At 50.5% G+C, this 27500-nt stretch overlaps 2 protein-coding genes across 4 annotated transcripts in view; both read right to left on the bottom strand.

The window, feature by feature from the left end:
- Positions 1–318: 318 nt before the first annotated feature.
- abcb6b (ATP binding cassette subfamily B member 6 (LAN blood group) b) lies at positions 319–16097 on the bottom strand. Its single transcript, XM_076013957.1, is given in 20 exon segments — positions 319–994; positions 2804–2872; positions 5620–5714; positions 5804–5916; positions 5995–6083; positions 6085–6152; positions 10215–10319; positions 10412–10469; positions 10735–10820; positions 11952–12015; positions 12082–12158; positions 12397–12522; positions 12615–12680; positions 12803–12912; positions 13189–13310; positions 13415–13530; positions 13889–13965; positions 14132–14224; positions 15474–15669; positions 16035–16097. Coding segments are annotated over 20 exon segments (1962 nt in total). The 3' UTR covers positions 319–825.
- A 3633-nt stretch (positions 16098–19730) lies between these two features.
- kalrna (kalirin RhoGEF kinase a) overlaps positions 19731–27500 on the bottom strand; it is an 82015-nt gene continuing 74245 nt past the window's right edge. For 2 of the 3 annotated variants that reach the window (XM_076013961.1, XM_076013963.1), the window contains 13 exons: positions 26992–27287; positions 24810–24975; positions 23372–23437; positions 23210–23237; positions 22620–22782; positions 22338–22459; positions 22054–22185; positions 21799–21960; positions 21268–21346; positions 21129–21180; positions 20899–21047; positions 20668–20806; positions 19731–20378 (listed from right to left, as the gene is read on the bottom strand). In XM_076013961.1, the coding sequence (XP_075870076.1) occupies positions 19818–20378; positions 20668–20806; positions 20899–21047; positions 21129–21180; positions 21268–21346; positions 21799–21960; positions 22054–22185; positions 22338–22459; positions 22620–22782; positions 23210–23237; positions 23372–23437; positions 24810–24975; positions 26992–27287 (2115 nt within the window). In that variant the 3' untranslated portion in view covers positions 19731–19817. The remainder of the gene's footprint in view (positions 20379–20667; positions 20807–20898; positions 21048–21128; positions 21181–21267; positions 21347–21798; positions 21961–22053; positions 22186–22337; positions 22460–22619; positions 22783–23209; positions 23238–23371; positions 23438–24809; positions 24976–26991; positions 27288–27500) is intronic. The other variant, XM_076013962.1, reaches the window with a different exon arrangement.

Raw genomic sequence — 27500 nt, 5'->3', positions numbered from 1 at the left:
CTCACTCTGACGCGTCCATCTTCTCTGTGCACCAAGCATCAAACCATTCACCAGTTTGTAGTTTGAATTGCTTTTTTCATTTTTGGGTGTTTCAACACAAGCACCGCGATGCAAAAAATATTTTTTGAACAACTATTTGATTCTTTTACTTAATTATTTCTCCATATTGTGTATTTTTGGTGAATTTTAGTCTTGTATATATATTTTTTACCCTCGTTGTTTTTGGTCCCACTGAATATTCATTGAATGACCAGAAATCATTTTAGCCGTTTCCATTGAAAGGTCTTCACCCTGTACCTCTCAGGGATTGATCAGGGTTTAGAACAAGTTGACTGAGAATAATCCAATTTTTCTAGTTGCCGTGAGGGAATGAAAGGACAGCAGCTGAGATAGAGTTCCTGCACTTCAGGTGTGAACCACGGCACAAGGGTGGGCCTGCAGTTCAGGTGAAGGACCCGAGACCTTCGTCTGAACCCAAACCTGCGAGCCAAATATCAGTTTACAGATGAAAAAGCCCCGACGCTGCTGCTGTTTGGGAGGCTTTTATTGCGAACCGGTTCATCTTCAGCACCAGGGACATGGAGACTCTCCATCTGTCTTCCTCCTGAAGCCCCTCAGGCTGCCGAGAGCCTAAACAGCAGTGACCTTTGGCATCTTCAGCAGCGGCAGGATGTTTTCACCAAAACACTCCCGGGAACCTGATCTCCTCAGGCTGGACGGTTCAGGCCCGGAGACGACTTCCTCTGCCGAGTCCACAGAGTCCGTCCTGCATCAACCGCTCGGCGCTCGTGAGGAACAAAGTGCAGTTTCAGGCAGTGAACCAAGTCAAGTGCATCGAGTCCAACGGTTGTCCTCCTCCTGCTCCTCCTCCTCCTCCTTCTTCTCCTCCTCTTCATCTTCCTCCTGCGTCTCGGCCGCGCCTGTGTGGCGGCACTTCTGCTGCTTGGTCCACATGGCAGCGTACAGACCTCCCTGCAGCAGCAGCTCGTCGTGTCTGAGCACATGAGAGCAGGAGAGAAGAAAGAGTCGCAGAGTCAGAGGCAACACGAGGCACCGCGGGAGAACCAGAGAGAAGATCCAGGCGGCCTGATCCCAGCGCCGAGCTGCAGGGAAAACACCGGTGGCAGGGCGACTAACATGTACTTGACGTAAACAACAATTTGATTCCAAATTTAGTCTGTCAGGGCGACTCGGCCGGCTTGGAAAAACACCTCTCACAGTTGGTTTCAAACGAGAAGTAAACTCTCAGGGTCCAAATTAGTTGTGTGTTGCCCACAACCCCAACCTCCAGCGTGGCTGTTGTGCAACTGCTGCGCCTGCCTCGACCTGCTGTCGCCCTGTTTGCAATTCAACCTCCAGAGGACGGACCAGTCGATGCCCTTTGTTTTTCTTTGAACATTTCTGAGCCCCACAAAACAAAAAGAGAAGCGCTGAGATCGAGCTGGTGTAAAATCCTCGCGCTTCGTCACAAGCAGGAGAACTTTGAAAATGGGAAAATGCCCATCAAGGCAGCAGAGTGTCTTCAAAATCCAGCCGGACACGAACCAAAATACGCAATTTCTCTTCTCTGTCCTCACGTTCAGAATCACAGATGTTTCAAATGCAATCAAAATGTATTTTTTTTATAACATTTTCTTCCCTAATCAGTGCCAATATTGGTTTTTACTATCTATCCTCTAGTAATATTTTTGCGCTAAACAGGGGAGAGACAGCGAGGGGACGGCCGAGGAGAAGGTGGGTCACCAGTAATGTCTTGTGACACCGGTGATGCTTTTAAAGTTTGTCGTCTGAAAAAAAAAAAAAAAAAACCCGCCGCAGACTCCGACCAACTTTACTATGAATTAATAAAACCGCCGAGTCTGCTCCTGTCTGGACCACCAGACAGGAAGGAGAGACGAAGGCGAAGGTCAGAAATAGAGTCGAGACGCAAAACGCAGGAAGCAGGAACGAGGCAGAGGGGAAGGTGAGGAGGGGGAGGAGATGCAGGAACACGCAGGGAGAGAAGAAAGAGGACAGGAGAGGAGAGGAGGAGAGAGAGGAGGAGAGACTGGCCAGAGTGGAGGTCAGGAGGTCTGGCTGAGGGAAGAGGAGGAAGACGAGTGAAAGAGAAACTTTGACTTCTTGATTCCAACACAGAGACTCTTGACAGTCACATCACACATTCTCTGCTCATCTGTCCATTTTAACTGTCCACTGTTTCCTTTGAGGCTTAATGAGAACTTTGGTTGGGTAGTTCTTTAAAAAAAAGAGGGGGAGGGGCGAGATCCACTTCCTGTCTGTGTCAGAGGAGAGAAGAAGAAGAAGAAGAAGAAGAAGAAGAAGAGCAGCTCTGCAGGCTGAAGAGTGTTTACATCACAGCCACTGACACAAGATGAATGGAGGCCACTCTGAAAAATAAGATACACTGCCTCCTGTCACCGTGTGTGTGTGTGTGTGTGTGTGTGTGTGTGTGTGTGTGTGTGTGTGTGTGTGTGTGTGTGTGTGTAGGCGAATGACAAAGGCTTTTTTTTCACTGAGCTCCAATATCAAAGGATGGAACGCATCAGCAGTTAAATGGCAGCTCCATCCAATGGCTGTGTGTGTGTGTGTGTGTGTGTGTGTGTGTGTTTCATGGCCCTCAGGGGCCTGTGAGTGAGATACCAGAGGGTTTGAGGGTCACACACCAAAACACACTCTGAGGGTTTTGATCTACTGATAACAAATTTGTGAGCACTTAAGAGTTTGAACGGAATCATTCAGGTGAGTAAACACACACACACACACACACACACACACACACACACACACACACACACGACCTCACCTTCCCCTCTCGGCAATCCGTCCATCCTGGAGCACTAAAATCTGGTCTGCAGCGACGATGGTGGACAACCTGCTCGATTGACAGAAAGACTTTTTGTCGTTCCACATCACAAACATCTCTTCATTTGTGCATTTTGTCGACACGTGGCACTGACTATTAACACCCTCTGACATGCTGTGGTCGTGGCCCTCTTGGCAGGAATAAAAGTTATTACAGCAAAACAAAAATCAATCCAGGACATGCAGAAGAAGAACAACATGCAGCATTAAAGAGGTCCAATTAAAACCGCTGAAGTGAGAGACAGAGAGAGAGAGAGAGAGTTAGAGAGGGAGAGAGAGAGAGGGAGAGAGAGAATGAGAGGGAGAGGGAGAATGAAAGAGTGAGAGAGAGAGAGAGAGAGAGAGGGAGAGAGAGCGGGGGGGAGAGAAGGAGAGAGAGAGAGAGGGAGAGTGAGAGGGAGAGTGAAAGAGTGAGAGAGGGAGAGAGAGCGGGGGGGAGAGAAGGAGAGAGAGAGAGAGGGAGAGAGAGAGAGAGGGAGAGAGAGCGGGGGGGAGAGAAGGAGAGAGAGAGAGAGGGAGAGAGAGTGAGAGGGAGAGTGACATGATGTGCGGTTTGATGATAAACATGTTCAGCAGTCTGAAAAAGCAAAAACTGAACAAGGCCTCAGTAAACAGAAACACACTCACTGTGAGTGCTGTCACTCACACACACACACACACACACACACACACACACACACTCACTCAGTAGAGCAGAGTGGAGTGTGTGTGTGTGTGTGTGTGTGTGTGTGTGTGTGTCGGTCTGGTTCCGAGAACTCTGCCTGACCTTGTCTGTGAATTATTAAAGTTAATATTTATGACTCGTCTGTGATGAGGGTCTGATTAAAGGCCTCGCTCACTGATCCCAGTGTCTCTCGGCCAGTGATCGGAGCCCCGCCCCCCTGATGGGAGGGGCTCCGGTGGGGTGGGGTTGGGGGGGGGGGGGGGGGGGCTGCCATGTTTCAGAGAAGGTGTGGAAGGATGAGCTGTGTATCCCACAGCACGCACGCACACACACACACACACACACACACACACACACACACACACACACACACACACACACACACACACACACACACACACGCACAGGCTGCAGGATGTGGCTGTCAGCTCCACTCACTCTGCCTCCTTAATGTCCTATCGGCCGGCTATCTTTGGACCTGCAGCTTGAATATTTGATGGGGAACCTCGGTCAAAGGTAGAAATACCTCCCCCAGAGTCTGCCAGGGCCTTGTTGTCGTCGCTGTCGCTTTGGTTATTTAGTTTTTTGATTTATTCATCATTTCTTTTTATTTTAGATATCCGTCACTCATTCAATGCTTGGCGTACGCACATGCAGAATATTTGTGTCAGGTTTGGAAGGTGGTTGCTTGCCGCCGCTGAGTGGTGACATCCGACCTGAGAGGATGAATGCTAATCTCTCGTTGATCTTTTCATTTATTTTTTTAGTCTGGTTGTCTTTTTAATGCTGTCGATATTGCTGTTGCTGTTAGCTAAACAGCTAAACAACAATAACAGTGGTCATAAATTGCACAAATACATCTTTGTATTGCTAATGATATTAGTTGTGGTTACATGATATTATATAATATAATATAATATAATATAGTATAGTATTGTATTGTATTGTATTGTATTATATTATATCATATTATATCATATTATATTATATTATATTGACCGATGGGATGAATTTGATTGGAGAGACTATTTGAAGGTCCAGCTGACCACCGTATAAAAGCAAATCCTGATCTTCTCCTCAGACTCCAGCTGCTGCTCTGTGGGATCAACCTCTAAATCCAAAAATCTGACAGACGAACCTCAACGTGCATCATTCAGAACCAAACGCTTGTTTGTTCATTTTTTTTTTCTTTTTTTTTTTTCTTAAGCCTCTTTGCGTGGACAAGAGAATATTTTTCATGCTTCCCGCGCTTGATGAGTCTGCTTGCTCCAGCTGGAAGAGTGTTTGGAGTGTCTGGGGTGACTGGGGTGAAACGTGGCATCGAGCGAAACGTTAGCGCCCTGCTAACTAACATACCTCAGAACTACCTCAGCCAAGTCAGACCCGTCACACCGTCGGCCCGGGTCGACAGCCGCTACAAGCTGCTGTTTTTAACGAGCCTGGCTCACAGTTTCCACTCGGCGCCTGCGGCAACATGGCCCTTTTCTGCCGCGCTGCACATATTTGACCGGCTGAGCAACGAAGCCCAATTACACCCACGTGGTTATTATGACGGGTGAACTAACGGTGAGTGTCCCGAGAGCACCGGAGCTTGTTTATGATATTTGGACACAACAACAGCAACTCTGGATGAGTGTCGATATCAGCCGGCGGCGGCAGCTGCTGCTGCTGCTGCTGCTGCTGCTGCTGCTGCTGCTGCTGCTGCTGCTGCTGCTTCACTCAGACTGATGAAAAACCTGCTGACTCCTTTAATTCTCTGTTTGTTCACCCGTCATCAATGCATCACCTCCCAGCTTCCTCCAGTCGGCTCAGTCTCTGATCTCTCATCCCCATAATCCTGCTATTCTTCCACCTCATCCCTCTGACATCTCACTTCTCCGTCTTTCACTCCTGTTCTGGTTTGACGACGTCCGGCTTGACCCCTGCTTTCACTGACAAGTACGGACCAAAACCCGGCACTCGGACCGGACGGACTGGGCCTCACGTTAGCGTGGAAGCTCAAGTGTGGTTTGGGGACAGTACCAGAGCGGAGAAGAGGTGGGAAGAAAGGAACCTGAGTGATCTTGCTGGCTGCAGGGGGGGGGAGGAGTCACCTGTGCGCCACCACGATGGTGGTCCTGTCACTGCAGACTCTGGCCAGCGAGGCCTGGATGTTCCTCTCCGTCTGGGTGTCCAGGGAGGACGTGGCCTGCACAGGAGAACCCAAGAACGCGGCCAGTTAGGATGCTTTGAAGCCTCCGAGTCACGAGGGAGGGTCGATGGTTCCGGTGTCGGTACCTCGTCCAGCAGAATGATGTGAGGTTCCTTCAGGATGGTTCGAGCGATGGCTACCCGCTGCTTCTCGCCGCCGCTCAGCTTCAGGCCGCGCTCGCCGACCTCCGTGTCGTAGCCTGTGCACACACGTCAGCGTCACCGCCGCTGAAAGGACGTCCCGCGCGGGCCCGGTGGGCCGCGGCGTCGGGCCTCACCCCGAGGAAGGTCCAGGATCCTGCCGTGGATGTCGGCGGCGGCGGCGGCCAGCTCCACCTCCTGGTCGGTGGCGGTGATGCGGCTGTATGGTGTCGTTGAAGAGGACGGTGTCCTGCGGCACCACGCCGATGTGGCACCGGACAGAAGACTGACGCACCTGACAGACAGAGAGCCAACAGAACTTACGACAGAGCGATGGATCAGTGAGCATCGACCACCTCAAACCTCTCTGCCTGTCCGAGGTGTGAGGCGGTTGGACCACGACCGGACCCGAAGACTCGCAGTGACCCCAACCGGTTGAAATAAATGGCCAGGTTCGTCCAACAATACTATATAATGCATGTTGCCTCGCCAACCACAGACAGACAGACAGACAGACAGACAGACAGACAGGCAGAGAGTTTGTCCTCCGTCGCTCCGTCTTGTGTCTCCGTCCTTCACCCGCTTCCTGCTTCGTCCACGGGTGTCCTGACAACTTGATTTTGGTGGACAGAGCAAGCCAGTGGGCGGAGTCAGTTGCGACTGGACCAAACGGACCGCTCTGCGGAATCCTGTTTCCGTCACACCTGGCTACTGGTGTCGCTCCACCTCTGCCCTCTCACCAAACCTTGAGTGGTCAAGGTCCAGCTGGCAGAAGGCGGCTCACATCATCAGGTTTGCTCCCATCAAAGACTCCAACATGAGGTCAAGCGGTGCGGTCACAATAAAAAATCGATGGGTGAAAACCGTGAGACTCTTCAGTTCCCTGGCTGGCCCGCCGCGGCCACGGAACAGCGAAACTGCTTCCCTTTGATTCGCCGGCAGACCTTCGGCAGAAAGTCTCTCATTAGTCTCGTTTCCCACTTGCTTCAATTTCAAAGCAGAAAACAAAACAGCGGAGGAATTCTTCCACTTAACCGGGAATCTTCTCTGGCTCCCGATCAATGCAATCTGGGGAGGGCTTTTTTTTTTCTTCTTCTTCTAGTTTTTTGGATAACGTTAGCGTTACATGCCGTACTTCCTGTCGCAGCCAAACCAACACGAAAGCCTTTCCTGGGTCGGCTCTGATTACCGGCTGGCTGGCAATCGCTGCTTCTTGGTTTTATCCCTGACCATCTTCCTGCAACCGGCATCTCCGACATCTGTTTGTCGTAGCGGCCGAGCACCGAGCGTTGGACAGGAAGGAGCTTGGCGACCGAAAACACAACTGAAACTGATTGTAATCAATTTGGGTTGTTTGAATCTTTGATGTGGGTGAGGAACCGCTGACCACCCCGTGTTCCGAGCTGCAGGGCCGCTCGTAAATCTCCCTCTCCACTGTGGTTCGACCTCTCAACTGCGCACAATAAACACATTTTAAGGCAACTAATGTGGATCTGTTGTTTTGCATCAAAGACGGCCTGTTTCAGACCTGCTCCGTTCGTCTCTTCGTGCAAATTCATTGCGCAAATTCTGCTGGTGTGAACACTTCTGCAAGGATTTCTTCAAGGATTTCGGTAAGAAAGTAGCACTGTACTGTGTCGACTCTCCTGCTAGACTGACAACACCAGGCCTCCAATTGGAACTCGGTTTAGCATGTGCTTGACTTCACCTGCGTGTCTATATATGTGGTCAGATAGTATTTTAAATTATTGTTGTGTGTATATATGTGTGTATATATGTGTGTATATAAGTGTTATATTATTATAAATGTTATTATTATCGTTGTTGCTTGATTTTTGCACCAAAAACTTGTGTTTGAGAAAATCGCACAAACACACAGTGTTGTGCGTGCGGGTATAAAGTAGGTCAAGTGCCAAGACAAGACAAAAAAAAAAAAAAAAAGAAAAAAGACAAAAACATTTGCTCTCGTCATCTTCAAAGACGCTGAGGCGACTCGTTTTTTTTTAGCACGAAATGCAACGACGTCGCCTTCCTCCCGACGCTTTGAACACACTCAAGAAGGCCTTCACGGAGCGCGACGTGGAAAAGCAAAAGGTGGAGGGACAACAGGAAACAGATGGCGTGCGAGAAAGAGTAAAGAAGACAGCATCGGGCCCGTAAACTGAATTGTTCGCCTCCTTATTTACAACCAACATCTGATCCAGATGATTTTTTTTTTTTTTTATGGATTTGAACGTTGCCTCCCTTAAAAAAAATGTGACTTTGGCTTTTAAATGGAACTACCACGTAGTTAAACTGTGAATTTCCTTGTGTAATCTCTTTGTTTTATGTGAAAATGATAATGGAGCGAATCCAGAACAGCGTCAGAACCTCGGAGACAGCAGACTTCCCAGAAATGAGGAAAGTCCCTCCGTCTGCTTCTGGTTCAAACGCTCTGATCGGCCCTTTGTGACGTCACAGAGGGAACCAATGTCTCCCCCCGTTGACAGCGCGCGAAACATCAAGGTGTGATTGGTGCAACCCAGACTACTTCTAATTCTACCGCCGCTTGACTGTGAATGGCTCCAAAGTGACTGAACTGATCTCCGCTGTTGGTTTGTTTTTCTTTCCCTCTGGATTTTATCGGCAGAGTGAAGAAAACAAGAAGAAGGAGCCCTGCTGGACGAGACGGCCGCAGGCGGGAACACAAAGAGTCTGACCAAGCTGCCTGAGTCCAATTACACACACGACAACATGTGTGCGTTGATCAAACGCTCCTCAGCTGCGTGATTAAAAAATGTGCGTCCTCCTCCTAATCATCAGCAGCCCACTCATCAGATGGAGAACGTCCGCTGGAGCAGGTGTCGGCCTGCCTGTCGGCCTGTTTGTGCCGTCGAGCGGCGAAGAAATAAATAAAAAAAACAAAACCCAGCCCGGGACTTTTATTGAGATTTTTAGGGAAAATTAAGAACAGAGCTGCGAGAACCGCAACTGCAATAAATGGGCTATTTCCACACACACGCACACACGCACGCACGCATGCACGCACACGCACACGCGCACACGCACACACACGCACACACACACACACACACACACACACACACATCTGGCGTCTGGACTTGAAGCTGCATTATTCAGAAACCTTTTACTATGATTTATTCACAGAATGACTCGAACTCACTCACTCACTCACTCAGGCCAGCCGTGTGTGTGTGTGTGTGACGGGGGGAAGTGGAGGTAAGGTGCAAGAAGCCGAGAAATAACGAATAAAGACGTAGAAAAAAAAAAAAAACAGTCAACTAAAAATGTGACGGTTGAAGGATTTGGATTGTGTGCAGTTCAAAGAGGAGATTTTAATGTTGTTGTTTTTTTTAATGTTAATTTTGACAAAAAGTAATCTTGTTGTTGTTCTCTGCTGTAACTCAAAAACATCCTCCGAACCGGCGCCAGTCGTTGTCGATGGTTCTTCCACAACTCATGAAGAAGAACTATCGACAGCGAGCAGTGTTTTTCCCGCTTGTTGGTGAATCAGAGGATTGATGAATTATTCACTGTGTGGTCAAACTACAGGAGTTCGAGGACACCAAGCGTCAACTTTGTGATGCTTCAAATTTTTTTCATACAAAATTGTGGCTTCGTGTTCGACATCGCAGCGAAAATCCAAGCCATCCAATAGGTGGCGCTAAGTGCCTCCTATCGCTGCTGAGGGATATTTTAGTAACTTAAGGGAGCCTATGTGAACATTTTTAATGGCAAAGTCATGACATGATGATATATTGCAATTACAAACCCCACTCAAAAATATAACAAATCATCTGACTTTGCAGTCCACTAGGGGGAGCAGAGTGTCGCTACAGCTCAGCTACAGCTCAGCTAATCGGTCTGTTTGGATAAATAGAAAGTAAGAACAATCGATACAACAACTGGCTGCATAGAATCACTGGGCAGCACCTCGTTGAGGAGAGAGTGGCTTGAAAGCAGCCGGCCAGCGACTCAGAAAACAGCTGGAAACTATTTTTCACGTCCGCTGGCTGCTCAGCACACAGCTGTTGAGAATATGAATAAAACCCACGCATAACTACAGTTCACCTGCTGACTGGCTCTGACTGGCACACGTCCATCACACGTGGCGCACACGTGTTCACAAATGCGCATTCACAGTATTTTGATACACACACACACACACACACACACACACACACACACACACACACAAGAAAACAAGAAATGTGTCCAAGCAGGAATGTTGTATTTCTTCTTAATGAGCAACAGCTCAGAGTTGTTGTTTGTGTGTGTGTGTGTGTGTGTGTGTGTGTGTGTGTGTGCGTGTGCGTGTGTGTTTACGAGTGAGTGACGCGATCACGTGCGTGTTTACCGTGGAGATGTCCTGGCCGTCGATGCGGATGCTGCCCCGCTGGGGGTCGTAGAACCTGAACAAGAGCCGCAGGATGGAGCTCTTCCCCGAGCCCGACGCCCCCACCTGGCCACACACGAACATGACAGGCGCGCTTTAAGGTGACATTCCCGCTAGGATGGAATTTAACGGTCGTCAAACAGCCGCGACGGACGCACCAGAGCGACTGTTTTCCCCGCCTCCACTGTGAAGGTCACGTCCCTCAGAACCTCCGTGCTGCCAAAAAACAAATCAGAAGCAGAACCCACAACTTTCTGTTATATCATCACCTTGTTTGATTTTTGTTTGCTGATGTGTGGGTTGTTTTTGTTTTTTTTTACGGCCACCCGCATCGCCAGGTGCAGTATGCAGGATTTAGTGGCCCCCCCAGTGGTGAGGCTGTGCGTTACAGCCCTACGGCCCCCAGCTGGTGAGTTCCCCTCCAGGCGGTGATGCTGTTCAGGTCAATGAGAGACTCGGTGACGGAGGTGCGGCCACAAACCCCGGCACGTAGCTGAAGCAAACTCCGTCAAACTCCACCCGGCCCGCCGAGAGACGCAGGTCCTGGGCGCCGGCGGCATCCTGCACCTGTGGGGAGGGGGCGGAGTCCCATCAGTCAGGGGGCGTGTTCAACCGCCACTCAGTACCACACACACAAGTGAAGGCACCGCAGTGCTAATGAGTCACTTTTACTGCTCACATGCAGCTTGTGTGTGTGTGTGTGTGTGTGTGTGTGTGTGTGTGTGTGTGTGAGGTTCTTTTGCACTTGCTGCTTTTGTATTGTGAGGTTTGCTTGTCTCTGTGCTCTCCACAGTTCAGTCTACTGTACGGAATGTCCTGGGTTCCTCCTTTCCAACACACGTCCAGAAGTGAACGAGTCTTTTTGGAACGAGTCTTCCAAAGGCTCAGAAAGCGAGTCCGACCGCCGACTGCTCTCGACTCTCTGACGTTCTCACGTTTTTTTTAAAATGTGACGCCAGGAAACTTTCATCACACTTGGCAGCTCGTCAACATTCTTGATTTCTGACCCGCCCACCCCCACCCACCCCCTCTGACGCCGGCAGCTTCCCAGGCCAAAGAAAAGGCTCGCTGTGTTTTGTTTTTTTTTTCAAGGTGCCGCAGCGCCTTTGTCTACATTCATGCGGCCGTTTACCATATCAAGGGGCCGTGAATGCAGGAGCCTTTGGCCGGGCAGCCCCAGAACGCCTTTTTCCCACCGAGACACACAACACAAAGTAGACAGTGCGCGCATGCACACACACGCACACACACGCACACACACACACACACACACATGCACATTGCACTCAGAGTGTCGACGCAAACACACTCGGGCTACAGAGTCGGGCCGCTAACTCTTGTTGACCCGCTGATCCGCTGACCTGAGGTCTGATGGTCACATCTTTAACTTCTCCCACCTTCAAAAGAATACGGTGGCCTACAAGGGCCAAACATAATATACGACCGCCAAATCTGCCTCAGCCGCAGGTGTGGAAATGATGCAAAGTCACAAACACAAGGTGCAAGAAGAGGATCACGGTCCAAACGAGAAAAATCTCGCTGCAAGACAGAGAAGCATCGACTGAATCACGCCATGCAAAAGGCAACACACGCGAACCGAGGAAACACACACAAACGTAAAAAAAAACTCGGAAAAGGACTCTGGAGTCCAGACCAGACTGGATGGGTCCTCCAATGATCAGAACTTCATTCACCCACCTCTCTCTGCTCCGACAGCAGGTCCAGCATGTTCTCCATGTCCACAAACGCACTCTGAATCAGCCTGCGGCGAGACCAACGGCCCAATCAGCAGCCAGGTAGAAGACGGCCTGCAGTGCTTCAGTCTCACCTGTAGTAGGTGCCAAACCAGTTGAGGGGTGTGTACAGCTGGATGATGTAGGTTCCAAACAGGACGTAGTCCCCGACCTGACGACACGACACGTCAAGACAAACAGAACAAATATATATGAGCACGGGTGATGTTTTTTGTAATATTGCAGTACATATCTTCTGTCACGTGGTGGCATCAGAACGCCTCGTTGATGTCACAGCTGCACACCAAGTTCCCGTTTTTCTATTTTCTTTGTCGACTTTTGTGCGTCTTACCGCTACCGCGCCGGCTTTGACCTGCTTTTATGGATTTGGGAAGCACACGCGCGCTCACCTGGAAGTGTCCCTCCGACACCAGGTGGGCACAGAGCAGCGACCCGGCCAGCAGCCCCGAGCCGATGATGACGTTCTGCGTCTGATTGAGCAGAGCCAGCGAGGCCGAGCTCTTCCACTCGCAGCGCTGCACAAACACACAGTTTATCGCTCCAGTCCCACCTCGAGGGTCCGAGGCTCCTCAGCAGGTCCGGGTCACCTCGGGTCCCCTCCACTCACCTGATATTTCAAGACGGCCTCCTCAAAGCAGAGGACCTCGTGATCCTCGGCGCTGAAATATTTCACCTGAGGCGAGATAAAACCGACACAACTGCACCAGTGGACTTCATTTGTTCAGTACGAAAGAACAACAATAATAATAATAATAATAATAATAATAATAATAATAATAATAAATCTGCGTCTACCGTCTCAAAGTTGAGCAGCGAGTCCACAGCTCTGGATTTGGCCCGGTTGTCCTCCTCGTTCATCTCCCTCCTGTACTTGGTCCTCCACTCTGTGATCAGGATGGTGCAGGCTGCAGAAGATACGCACGCAAACGTCCATATTGAAAACCTCCACCCTGAGACAGCTTTTGTTAGTGCTGGCCGGAAGGTTTCGGGAGCCACAAGAACCAAGAGAAGAAATCAAACTGAGCGGCCGATCACCTTCTAAATCCTGGTCCCGCCCTCTATTTCCCAAAAAAATGTTTTCTGTCAGATCTTCTCTAAATGGGACTGTGAAACCAATCCGGTCGGCTCATTCCAGAGACCTAGGGTGTGGAGGCTTTGATTTGTTCAGGGTCACGACTCACACAGGTAGAGGAGCATGCAGGTGAAGACGATGAGTCCGAACCAGACGCTGAAGTAGGAGACAAAGTAGACGATGGCGATGACAATGTCACAGATGGTGGGAAGGATGCTGAACAGGATGTAGCTGGAGGTGGACGGACACAGCAACAAAAAAAACACATCATAACCCGCCCTGGCTCTACACCTGCCGGGACGATGACTCCGCCCCCGCCCGCCCCCCGGCCGCACCTGAGCAGGTTGTTGATGGAGGAGGTTCCTCGGTCGACGCTCCTCAGCACGTCTCCGGTGCGTCTCTCCAGATGCCAGCGCAGCGACAGGCCGTGCAGGTGGGAAAACAAACACACCTAAAAGTCCGAAAAGTGCTTGAAAGTCATCGTCCGGGCCATCACTGGACGGCCGAGGCTAACAGCCGAGGCTAACGGCTAGCGTCGCTCTGTGCAGAAGGTGTGACTTTTAAGGAAACATCACAAGGATAAAAACCAAAAGAAAGAAGTCAAGTCTTCATTAGAAGGAGAGGGGGCGTACTGACCTATAATACCTCCACCCACTAGAGGGCGACACAGATCTCTATTTCACTATTTTCTTTCTCTGCTTTTTACGACAAACCACATGACATCATCAGTCCTACCGACACAGAAACCCGGAAAATGAAACGCTGAAACTTCAAAAAAACAATAAACAAACAAGCTGTTTGAGTCGCACCTGGATCCCCCTGCTGGTGAACTGCTGAACTTTAATCCACAGGAACTGCCGGAGGTTGCTGATGAAGCCGGAGGTTCCTGCAGGAGGCGGAGTCGGATTGTTAAAGCGGCAGAGTATTCACCAGTATGCATGCATTGTGAGTGAGATAGTGAGTGACGCACACGCACACACACACATACACACACACACACACACACACACACACACACACACACACACACACACACACACACACAGACTCACCAGCGCCCCCTCCCTGCAGGAACTTCAACAGAGTGTAGATGCACACAGTGGTGACCAGCGACGTCCAGCCACTCCCTGCAGAGAGCTCATTCACTGCACACACACACACACACACACACACACACACACACACACACTATCATTGTTATTATTATTACACACAAGATATTTTTTTAAACACATCCCAAAAAAAAAACCCCACTCACTTACATTCATTAAACATTTTGTACAAGTGCTGGGAAGACTGGGAAGAGGGATGAAGTGATGAAAGAAAATAAGGGGAGCGGAGGAGCAGAGGAGGAGGAGGAGGAAGAGGAGGAGTGGAGGAAGAGGAGGAGGAAGAAACGTCCAGATGAAGGAAAAACCAGGCTGAGAAAATGAGAAGATGTGAGCAAGGTGTCGTGGACGTCGAGGACCTTGTGAGTCTGGGATTTTGCTAGTGTGTGTGTGTGTGTGTGTGTGTGTGTGATTGGCTCTGTGTGCTGTAGCTGGAGGGTTGCAGTTGGGGGAGGGGGAGGGGGGGGTGGTGCAGGGTCGGAGCTGGAGACAAAACCTCTGTTGTAGCGCCGTGTTAACTCCAGCAATGGGCCACTAATGCTGCCTAAGCATGACTGGCAGGAGGGGTGACCTCCAAGGACACACACACACACACACACACACACACACACACATACACAGGCAGTGAAGTCCACTTTCATGTGGCTCCAGAAGCCAAGCGGACGTTTTCTTCTCCTGCTCCTCTAAAGGCTGAACGCAGCCGAGGACAAACACACTGTTGACTTCCTCTGAAGTGGAGACTCCTGGGACGCTGCCCTGGATACTAAACAGGCTACAAAAGACTTTTGGCAAGAGATGACACCCCCACACACACCCCTCCCTCTCCCAGGAGAGCGAGAGAGAGAGAGAGAGAGAGAGAGAGAGAGAGAGGGGGAGAGAGAGAGAGAGAGAGAGAGCGAGCAGCTGGCCTTCACCTTCTTCTCCTTCATCCCTCTCAGTCCTCCTCTAAAATCTCTTGGTTAATTCTAATTATCATAAAGCATTTATTCCAATTTACAGACTTATTTGTTCCGTAATCTCCTTTATGAGGAGCAAATAAAATTGCACAAGTACATAAAAAAAAAAAAAGCAGTCAAGAGCAAAAGCTTCTTTTCCTTCTGGACTAAAGCTGCATTAATTAAAACCTCCTGTGGAGAATTTTCCCATTCAAGACGTCGGTGACTCAGTGGTTTGGGAAACCGGGGGGGGGGGCGGACCCCGCTTCACAGCCCGTGAGCACACTGCCATCTACAGTTTGGCTCTGGAGTGGCAGCAGCGAGGCCTTCAGACTTGCTGAGAACCTCACCGATGTTCTTGGAGTAAACGGGCACCAGCACGTTGACCAGCCGCTCGGCCAGCAGCAGGCCCAGACACAGCAGCACCAGGCCCTGCAGCGGCGCAGCGCCGCTGGGCCACACGTAGGGAACCAGCAGCCTCAGCTTCCTGCCCAGGCCGCACCACGCTGACGGCGGCGGCGGGGACGGGGGCGGGGCCTGCTGGACCTGGATGGAGAGACAGGAAGTCAGAGGAGCAGCTGCTCAACCTGACCAGTCACATGGGACATCACATGGTTCCCCTGAACGGATCTCTCATGTCTAATTGGTGAAAGGGTGAATGGAACAAACAGGGAGGGCTCTTAAAATAATAATAATAATAATAATAATGATAATAATAATAATAATAATAATAGTAATAATGATAATATTAGTAATAATAATAATAAAATAGGAAGCTGTCCCATTAACAGCGGGCCAATCAGATTCATCCACTACCTGCAGTGCCAGTTGAGGACAGCAGAGGTCTCTCTGACAATTTAAACTAAAAAATTCAACAATCATTTTAAGAACGACAGAGAGACAAAACTGACCTGAACGTTGATGGCTTCTGCTTGGACCGCCGCCCTCCTGCTCCGGGCTCCAGCGCCGGCCATCAGCTCCTCCGAGTCATCGGCTGACCGGACTCCTTTCAACCGCAAGTGGAGCTCACAGCACCGGCGGGAGTCACAGCAGGATTAGAGGCAGCGGGAAAATATTTCCACCAGATTCCCGAGCTGTGTGAGTGCGGCAGAGTTACCCCTGCCTGCCGCCACACACACACACACACACACACACACACACACACACACACACACACACACACACAATACAAAGCAAAGAGTTTTGTTGTGTTTGTTGTGGTCCAAAGTAGCTTTGCTAAGCAGTTTGCATTGACCTGTGTGTGTGTGCGTGTGCGTGTGCGTGTGCGTGTGTGTGTGTTTACGCGTGTGCAGCTATTTGTGTGGTGACACTGCAGGAGTGAGGACAGTCATGTGTAGAAGTTAATCCAGGCTGAACTCATGTTGTATGTTTCAAAACCCAAACTATTTTTTTTCCCCTGTAATCCCAGTTTGAATTTGTTTCAACTTGTGTCAACTCTCTGCCTAATGCTTAAAACTCTAAAAGCAAAAAAACAAAACAAAAAAAAAAACAACCTTTCGACAGCGTTTTCAGTTTTAATCATTAAAAACGAAGACAAAATGAACATTGTGGCCGTGTGATTTGAATTTCACATCAAACTCGGGTCACAAACACACGCAGTCGGACAGAGCAGGGAGCTACAGACAAGCAGGAGGGGTTTTCATTAGTAAAGAGGAACAAACCAGTCGGTATAATGAGTGGGATGGCACGGAGGAGCGTTCAACAGGGGGCGCTGACAGGCGTGCGATCGAGGACTCCGTCGAGCAGAAACAGAAATTAAAGTTCAAGAGTTCAGAGTTCATAAACCTTTATTTGCTATCGGGCAGACGCTAGCGTTAGCATTCCTTTTTGTCTTGTTTTTTTCCTAAATGAAGCTTGAAGTCAGATTTTCCCAAGATCACCGTCTTCAGAAGTCCCGCCCCCAAAGAGGGAACACGAGAGCTCCAGAACCGAACCTCAGCATCAGCACTGGCTTGGAGGATTTGGAGGAGCATTAGCGTTTGACATTTAAATTCCCATAAACTCCCACTTGAAAAAGCATCATAGCAACGTTTCCAGGCACATTCCTCACGGTACAATCACTGCGATGACGTCAACAACACAAGCAGGACATCATACCGAACACTTCTTCAGGAATGACCACCTACAATTCTCACGGGGGGGAGGGACGGGGGCGGGGGGGGTTCTGACGACGTCGGAAAGTCAGCCTCCAAGCTGTCGAGGAAAGCACCGTTTATATCAAAATGAAACGCAGTCATTCTGAAATTGCCCTCAATGAGACGCGACGGCCGGACATTGCGACTGGCAAGATGAGTGGAATTGTAGCAACATCCTGTTTGTCGTGGTTAATAGCATTAGTCTGCAGCGGACTGGCTTCCTATTGACGGATATTTACATTAAACGAAGCTGCTGGGAGCCGTAGACGTGGACGATGTATAAAAAGAACAGAATCATGTCGGACTCGCTTCCTCCCTCTCAGAACTCTGAGGAGAAGAGAGGCGGAGTCAGTGTGAAGCCTCCACACAGCTCAGAGCTAGCGTAGAGCGCTAGCAAGCAGGCGGCTGATTGGCTGTTGGGTTTTCTTAAGCAGCCTCCGTCTCTAAGAGCAGAACATAAATGCTAATAATAAATAACTACTGCGTTGCACTAAATGCTCACTCATTGTGGAGGTGGAGGAGGGGGGTGGGGGGCGGGGGCGGGGGAGGGGTTTGGTGAAAGTGGACAACAGCACTTGTGATGGCAGAGCAACATTCTACAGGAAGTTACATTCATCGGTACCAACGGGACTCGTCTAACTAGGTCACCGGCTAACAGCAAAGAAGGCGTCGCCGCCACCTGACCGACGTCCAATCAGGCTTCTGCTCTAGAAACATCTCTAACCTGAAGTCTAAACTCTCCCTGGTGAACTTTACAAGCAGGTTTTCCCTGATTTCTCTACTGTTATTGTAAACTACTTCACCATTTTTGTTTTACATTATTATTATTATTATTATTTTCTGTAAACATTGATATGAGCAAAATGAAAAGTGTTGACAGGACGCTTTTCACTCTGTGGCCTCTCGGGTCCATTAAGTCCAGGGCTCTTCTGTCATTCTCCAGATAGACTTCTTTCCCTTCGACACACTGTTGCCACCTGCTGGGGGGAAACAAAAAAAACAAGAAACAAAAACAAAAGAAGTCCGTTGGAACCCAGTCCAGGTCTGATTCAGAACAGATCCTGCATCTCAAAGTTCCAGCAAAACCTTTGGCTCAGTTTGACTTTGTGTCACCTTCACAAATATATGATTTCATGCATCCTGGAACATTGGAATCCTTGGAAAATCCCCAGAAAAACATTCCATTTTTCCCTTTCTCTGCGGTGGCCGCAGAAGTGACAAACAAGCAAACAAGCAAAAGAAAAAGAGTCCGGTTCCCCTTTAACATCTGACCTGAAACTGTCAGGAGAAACATCTGGACTCAAGTCCAAGTTCAGTTTGTTCACACGTGACACAGACAGTGAGGCCAACGTGTTTCACTCCAGAGGCTTTTCCTCCAACACTGTGAACATCCTCAGCAGTTAACGGAGCCGCCACTTCAAATCTACTGGAGAAATAAAGATGGACCACAGGCATCCACACACACACACACACACACACACACACACAGAGCTGAGACTGGACTGCCACCAGGGGGAGTTTGAGAGTTGGGCTATGCTAAACAAATGAGCTTATCGCGTCTATCCTATTCACCGTAGGTCTTTATTGACTGGTCAGTGGGAAGTGCTGGGGTCTCTCAGATCATTGCAGAGTCATTAGCACTCCTGGTGGTGTCCATTACGATTGGGCGAAGAACAAAAACACGAGCAAAGAAACTTCCAGGTGTAATTTCACACCCTGACAAGTAGGGGGCGGAGGGGGGGGGGGTGGCTAGCTGGAATTAGTGAAACGACCTATGTTGCCTCTAATAAATCGTCTGTCCCTGAAAAAATAAGTGCTAGAAAAATAAAGGCTGCTGTCCTCGAACCTGCTCACAGTGAGTTTAGCCCGTGTTAAATGCGAGTCTAAGACTAACTTCTCCCCCAGCATGTGGACCTCGACTCTTTGGGTTTTCCTTTGGGCAACTTTTTTGGAACGGCGCCTTTATGCTCAAACGGTCCTTACGCACCAGGCAACGGGCAAAGCGACGCAAACAAACGACGGAAAAATGTGCATTTAAAAAAGAATAAGAAGTCTTTGGGGTTCCGGCAATATCGCTTTTTTTGACAGAGGAGATGGTTGAGTTCAACAGCACCACCACCCGGACCCAGAGAAACGACTTCAGCGAGTGTGTCAGCGGGACAATTTGAAGGAGCTGCTCCGTCAGCTGGCGCCACGTTAGCAGAGGGGAGAGAGAAGGAATGGCCGAGAGCCCGCTGATCTGGAACAGCGGCCGGCTGTTTTCTCCTTTTTCCACTTCCGCAAAATTCAACACGGGCGATAAAATAACAGCCTGCTGGTGCGTAAGGACCTTCAGAGTTTGACACCAGAAAAAGAAATAAAAAAAATCTGCATCTTGCAATCAGCAATTTCATATTTACAACAGCAACAACAACAACAACAACAAAAAAGAGGCCGTTTTTCCTTTTTCTACAGTGGCAGAGCGCCCCCTGCACTCCTCCCTCCCTCACTCCCTCACTCCCTTCAGTGCCGCCGCCCTCTAGTGGCCGTTCCGCCGCCTTACAGCGTGCTGCCCATGCTGCTGCCCACCAGCCCCTTGATGTTGGTGACGGGCCGGACGTCGTGCAGCTGCCGCCGGCGCTCGACGAAGGCGGCGAGCCGCGTGGTGTCCAGCGGCGTCTTGGAGTAGTCGCCGCCGTGGGCGCCCCCGCGGGTCACCCAGGGGTGCTGCAGGCAGCCGGCGGCGCCGGGCCTCTTGCGGGGGTCCAGCCGCAGCGCCGACGACACAAAGTCCCGCGCCGCCTGGCTCACGCCAAGGAAGAAGTCGTCGGGGAAGCAGAAGTCCAGGCGGCAGATGTTGACGCACGTCTCCTCCGGCGACTCGTCCAGGAAGGGCGACACGCCGCTCAGCATGACGTAGGCCAGCACGCCCGCGCTCCACACGTCGGTGGCCACCGAGACCGGCGTGCCGCGCACCAGCTCCGGGGCGGCGAACTCCGGGTTGCCCAGCAGCAGGTGCACGTAGCGGCGCTGGGCGGAGAGCTGCACGGCGTCGCCCAGGTCCACCAGCTTGACGGCCGGGGACGGAGCGTGGCGGAGGTCCACCATGATGTTCTCGGGCTGCACGGGAGGGAGCTCGTCAGTTCGCTCACAGTCTGCTCATGGTTGCAGTAAAAGACTGATTTATTTTTCAGTGCATTGCAAATAATTTGTATATATTATTTTATTTTTATTCTTTTATTTTAATTTTCAATTCATCTCATTTTTTTTTTTAACTTCTCCTGCGGTCCACATTGCTGCAATGATGTCAATTCCCCCAATGTGGGATAAATGAAAGGAATTCTAATTCTAATCACAGCTAAAGTGAAAAGGGGTGGGGCCTTGAGTGGGAGGGGGCGTGGCCTCTGACCTTGAGGTCCAGGTGAGCCACCCTGCAGGTGTGCAGGTGCTGCAGGGCCTCCAGGGTCTCCCGGATGAAGAAGGCCACCTTCTCCTCCATCAGCTCGTCGTGGGCGACCAGGTAGTCCAGCAGCCGGCCGTCCTCCACCCTGCACACACACACACACACACACACACTGAGAACACCTGCTGGCCTCGGACCCCTTGCTGGCCCTCCCTGGTGTCTCTGCTCACAACTTACAGCTCCAGGATCAGCATCAGGCAGGTGGGAGACTCGTACGTGTCCAGCAGCGCCACCAGCTGGTGGTTCTGCACGTGCAGGAGGACGTCGGCCTCGTGGGCCACCTGCTCCTTCTTCTGCATCTTCTTGCTCACAAACTTCACGGCCACCTGGGCAGTCAAAGGAGAAAACAGCAAGGTTGAAGGTTCAATTCTCATCCAGACACCGGTCACTCCGACAGGAAGTCCCACCTCTTTCTTCGTGGACTTGTTGAGACACTTCCTCACCACTGAAAACCTTCCCCTGCAGGAGACCAGACCAGGTTTGGATGGATTAACAAACACCAGCAGCAGCTTCAGGACGGACAGACAGAGGGCTCACACAGCTCACCTGCCGATCTCGCAGATCTCAGAGAAGCCGGACTCAAAGTTCTCCTTCCACTGGATGGCCGTTCCATCGTAGCCCGGGTCTGGAGGACCATATGAGGCTTGTTACACTTTTTAATCCCGCCGAACTTCAGGAAATGATATTAATAACTAACAGTTGCATTTCCTTCATGTTTCCAGTGAGTCATTTCAATAAAGAGATAAACACCCTGGTGGTTCTGGATAGTTCTAGGTGGTATCAGGTGATTCTAGGAGGTTCTAAGAGCTAAACACCCTGGTGGGGCTTCAAAGACACTGATTTGGTTGCAACTTTGCTTTGCTTCATTTTCCATTGACATTACAGCAACATGTTTTCTCCATGATATCCCATGATAGATTGTTTCCTCCTATGAGGAGGCTCACCAGAACACTGCATCCATCTGCTGCTGCTCCGCTACCCCCCTCTCACTGTAGACCCCACTGTGGCCCCACCCACCCACCCCTGCTCCAACATCTACACATCATCGCTGCCCATGAACCACAGGCGTCCACTCACTGCTGCTGGACAGCGTCACCATGTTGGAGGGCTCGGAGGGCGGGCCCACACCCCAGCGGTTGGAGGCCCGGACCCTGAACTGGTAGTGACCTCCAGGGATGAGGCCGTCGATCTGGACGCACTCCTCCCTGCTGCTGGCCGTCTGCTGCCACAGCAGCGAGTCTGGCGGCGGCGGGGAGAGACCAGAGGATGAGGGTCAGTGTCTGGACCGACCAGAACCAGAGTGATCCAGCAGCTCCAGCAGCGGGGACCTACCCTCCTGTCTGGACTCCACGGTGTAGCTGCTGACGGCGCTGTGGGCGGACGAAGCCGGTGCCGCCCAGTGAACCATCACCGCCGAGCTGCTGGCCTCCTGGGCCACCGGCCTCCCAGGGGCTGCTGGGATACCTGCAGGAGCACAGCAGCAGACACACAACACAAGCTGGTAAGACAAACTAGTGTTGTAGTCCTGGAGGTTGGTCTTGTCTCGGACAATAAAGTCTCGACAGCGGACCACCGAGCGACCACTCAGTACTCCTGTAACTCCAGGCGTCTTTTACCTTGGACTTTGATTGAGGCGGACGAGGAGGCGGAGCCATGGTCGTTGACGGCAACGCAGGTGTAGATGCCCGTGTCCTGAGGCATCAGGTTACAGATCTTCAACAGGATGTCACCAGTGTCTCTGGAGGAGGAACAGGAGGAACAGGAGGAACAGGAAATTTTCAGAACCAAGAAACTTCCTGTTGCAAGACCAAACTGCTCTCACTCTCTCACTCACACACACACACACACACACACACACACACACACACACACACACACACACACACACACACACACACCTGATGTCGATGGTGAGGCGGCTGCTGCTGCTCACTGGGTTCTGGTCGGGCCCCTTCAGGGTGATGCTGGGTTTGGGTCGTCCACACACTTTGCAGCAGAGCACCACCGTCTCGCCGAACGCACACACCACGTCCGACAGAGGGTTGAGGAACTCCGGGGCAACTGCGTCCACGCAAAAACATGACACAAGGAAAAAGAGGACCGCCGTGGCTCAACTGAAACGTGCACTCGCTCAATCAATAATAAAGTTGATCAACTAAAGTTCAAACCAGGTTCTGTTTGTTTGCAGCCAAACATGCTTTCGAAAATGCCAAAAAATGCTGTAGCTTGGCCGTGAATTTGGAAGCCTGCAGTTAACATGACCTCAACAGTGCCCTCTGCAGGCAGACACTGGAGGAATTACACTCAGTGGCTGGATTTGAGGTGGAGGAAGGTGAGCTGGTGCTGATCCGCTCCGTGCAGTAACTCTTTAAAGAGAGAAGAAGCTCCTTCCTCCTCATTGGCTGCACTTATTTAGAGATATGATATGAACGAGAGTGAAATGTACAGCGGATTCCTGGTGGCTGACATGATGAAACTGGACTCCTACCTTCCTGGATGAAGTTTGGGTTGAGAAGCTGCAAGAGAAACAAGAAGGTCAAAGTTCAGCTGAGGTTCAGTGGGCGGCTCTTTGAAGACTCTTCCTCCAACCAAACGAGCCAGATCGATGGCGCTGATGCACTCTGGGTAGATTTTGAAAACACAAAGGTACCTCCATGCCCGTCTTGGGGACGAGGTCGTCGTCACAGTCCGACTCGTCCGAGGTGTGGACGTCCTGCTGGAGAAATGCAGAGGAGAGGAGGAGGAGGAGGAGAAGAAGAAGAAGAGGTGGAGGTGAAAGATGAGTGAGTGACGGAGGGAGGGAGGAAACCAGGTGGAAAGGGAAGTAAAGAAGAAGGGTGGTGGATGGAGTGGTGTTGGAGATACTGCAGCAGAACTGTGTGTGTGTGTGTGTGTGTGTGTGTGTGTGTGTGTGTGTGTGTGTGTGTGTAGACTGAGTCTGCTGTGGACCTGCAGGTTCCCTCCAGGAACTGAAGACGTCGGGCTGATACTCACCAACACAACCTGAAGGAGACAACGCTCCAAAATAATAATTCAACATGAGACTTCATCAGGCACAAAGCCGACGAGGTAATAAAGACATTTACAGAATCATACAAGGGGTCAGAATATTGCATTGGATTGGATTTTTTTTTTTCCCCCTCTGAATCAATCAGAGTCAAATTTTGTTTGGGGGATGATTTTTGTCTCGTCAATCTAAAAGCAACCTGAACACATCCAAGATGCAACCTGAGTTTTCCTTCTAGATTGTCTTAAGTTCCAGTTTCAGTTCTGCACCGTCCAATCAGACGGCCTGGCATTGGGGGACAGTAACAGTCACCTACTGATGATGGGCTGGGCCTACTGCAGGGTGTATGGCACTGAAGGGTGAGTGGGGCTGTGTTAAATATGTTTTCTTCACTGTTATATCGGTGAACATGTCAGAATTTCCCTTTCCAGTTGGTTTGAACATTGTTAGAGCACAACAGAAATAAAAGCAGAGTTAATAAAACTTAAAAGCAACAACAGGAAACTATTGACAGACTTCAACGGAGACGGTCTCTACTTCTATCCATGCACAGAGAAATAAATCACACGCAAAAAAAACACAGAAATCCAGACTTTATTTGGTGCCTTTTCAGGATTTGGGAGTGAGAATAAAATAAAAAAATGACTTTAATGTGGCTCTGGACCTGAAATATTGAGCTGGATATTGCAATTATTCCACAACATGGAGTTTCACTCTGACAATTTGGTTGAACAGCTCAACCAAATTGTCATGCAGCGTTTTATTTGGCCAATCACAGAGCTCCTGCCTGATGACTCTTTAGTTTTTAGATTGTAGGTCAAGAACCACAGCAGAAGCAGGTCAACCAGGTGCTACACATCTGCTGTGTGTGTGAGTGTGTGTGTGTGTGTGTGTGTGCTGGCCCAGGAACACACGTGCATGTACGCACACACACACGCACACACACATTAAGAACGTAAAAACCAGGCGGGGGGTGGGGGGTGGGGGGTGAAGGTGGTTTTTCATTCTTGTGAAGCTGCACACACACCACACGGCCGGCGTGCGCCCTACTCACTCTACTCACTCTACTCACTCTACTCACTCTGGCCTTGGCCCCGGCCGCCGGCGAGGCGAGCGGCCCAGCCGGCGTGCTCTCTTTGGGCTTACGCACGAGGCCATTCTCCTGACCTCTGACCCCCATCAGGGGGCTGTCCTTGGCCTCCTGGGCGCGCTTCCTGGCACGCAGCGTGTTCCACGACAGAGACTTCCTGCGGCGGTACAGGGGACGACACATGTCAACGGGCCAATCAGAGAGAAGATCAGAGTGGACCGGCTCAGTCCGGCGGCAGAGGCAGCGCCGCGTCAGTGTGTGATACACTGAACCTGCAGGCCGATCGTCTCCTGCTGGCTAGAATGACTGGAAAGTTGTTTTTTTTGCAATATCATTCATATGTACGCAATTTATTTTTGATCATTTTGCAAAGCTAATGCAATTCCTGGACTTGGAAGAATGGAACGCGTCGGTATAATTAAAGTGTGTTGTCGCAGGGCGTCCAGAGGGGGGTGCTGTTGCGAGGACTCAGCAGAGTGACAACAGTGGCACTCACACTTTGTGTTGCAACATGAAGGTTTCAGAAGCTGCTGTAAATGTTGCCACTTCCACCTAACACAGTTCAACACAATGAGCTGGACTTTAACCCCTGGGAGCGTCGGACCGTCGTTGGTTAGTAGCAACTGAAACAAATGTAAAAATAATAATAATAATAATAATAATAATGAAAGGAAAAGGTCACGACAGTCACAGAAAACACAAAAAGGTGAAATCAACAGTTCAGGGGGAGAAGGAAATAATCATCTTTTAGAGCTAAAAGATGCAAAGGTTTGTAGTTTGCTGTAGTTCACAGTCATAAGAAGCCGAGTTTAAACTTCCTGCTCAGCGGTGGAAGCCTCAGTCGTCTTCTTCCAGGGGGAGAATCTTGCCACACACAGACGCAGGACAGAGCGCTCCGTTTCACATTTGGCGTTGTAGTTTATTTACAAATATTAAAAACTACAAAGTGTCAACCGTGGTCGGCCTAGCGCACAACAACACAAGGTCACCGTCACGCCGCTCCGCTAAGCCATGCTCACGTCCAGAGAAAAAGGTTTATTTTACATATTTAAAATACATTTAAAAGCATCATCGTCGTCGTCGTCGTCATCGTCATCATCATCATCATCCTCAGTCTACCAACAATACAATGCTGACCGTCGCCGTTGAATGCAACATATTGCACAGCCTGACTTCATTTTTTTTCCTTCATCTTAAAATAGTGCAAAAGGGATCTCGCGTCTCTCTCAAGGAATGTTCTGGAGCCACAGTTGGAAAAAAAAATATTTACTTTGTACAGTGAACTGCATGACAAGAACAAAAAAATCAACACAGTGGGGAGAAAAAAAACTGGAGGGGGGGAGGGGGTGGGGGGTCCAATTTTGTAAAAAATAAAATAATAATTAACAAGGCAGAAAAGAAGAATAACAACAAGGAATCAACACTTTTTTCTGAGAAGATTGCCACAGACAACAAAATAAATCTCCACTGCGGAGAACGGCGAGCACAAAACACCTGCAGGCCACAGGTGTGTTCCTTGGATTTTCTGTCTTTCCAAAAAAACAAAAAACAATAAGAAGGACAAACAGAAAACAAAAAACAAAACAAAAAATAAAAAAAAAATAATAATAGTTAGAAAAAGGCAGAGTGTTAAGAACTGAAATAAGGAGTCCGGTCAGTCTGAGCTCCACAGCTCACTGTGAGTCTCTGCTGCTGCTACACAACTCACAGCGCTGGGCTTCCCTCCAGCACCACACTGCACTGCACTGTGTGTGTGTGTGTGTGTGTGTGTGTGTGTGTGTGCTGAAGATGCAGTAGTCCAGGACCTTGGTACCTCTATTTTTTAAAAATCAACCTGTGGGGACTTCAGTCAGGAAGTGAACTACTGACATCAGAAAGTGGGCGGGGACTGCTGTGAGGTCCAAATGAACGAGGGAGGGTGTGTGGAGGGGGAGGTTGGGGTGAGGGGGCGGTGAAGGGGGAGGAGTTAGCGGTGCAGGCCAGTTAGCGGCCGGTTCATAAAAAGTTGACAGAACTTCTGAAACCTCCTGGTCCCAGTCGTCCCAGTCGAGCTGTGGGTTTGAATCCCACCCACCCACAAGTCTGTCTGTCTGTCTGTCTGTCTGCCGCTGCTGCTAAAGAAGTGGCGGGCTACACGGGGGGTGGGGGGGGACAGGGGGCGGGGCTTACTTACTTGATGTTGTTGGCGTTTGCCACCGCCGACGGGAAGGAGGAGGTGGAGGAGGAGTCTTTTAAGGGCTTGGAGGCGGGGCCGGGGGCGGGGCCGAGGGCGTGGCCCGGCACCCAGCCCTCGGCGGCGGGCGAGTGCACGTCGGCGGGCCGGTAAACCAGGTACATGTTCTGCTGGTTGGTGGCCAGAACCTGCACCGTCTCGCCCTGACTCACGCAGATCTCGTTCTCCTTGAGCGCCGTGTAGGCCTCCGTCACCAGCATGGTGGAGGAGACGCCGTTGCAGCCGCCATCGCTCGCCTGGGGGAGGAAGGGAGGGGGGGGCAGAGGGAGGGGGGGGGGCAGAGGGAGGGGACGGTCAAGGACAAGGCCACAAGGTCACGATGCGTCTAGGTGGGTCGGACAACGGTCCTGCTGCTACTGGCTGCCTGAGCCTGAGGAGGAGTGAGGGGGCGGAGTCAGAGTGGAGGAGGCAGGGGTGTGCGGGGGGGGGGACCCTCAGCAGTGGTCAGA

Source organism: Nelusetta ayraudi, unplaced genomic scaffold (genome assembly GCF_046127955.1).
Source record: "Nelusetta ayraudi isolate G7.1 ecotype Tasmania unplaced genomic scaffold, CSIRO-AGI_Nayr_v1 ptg000163l, whole genome shotgun sequence".
Taxonomy (NCBI): Eukaryota; Metazoa; Chordata; class Actinopteri; order Tetraodontiformes; family Monacanthidae; genus Nelusetta; species Nelusetta ayraudi.
The sequence above is the reverse complement of the archived record's forward strand: the minus strand, read 5'-3'. Positions and strand labels throughout refer to the sequence as shown.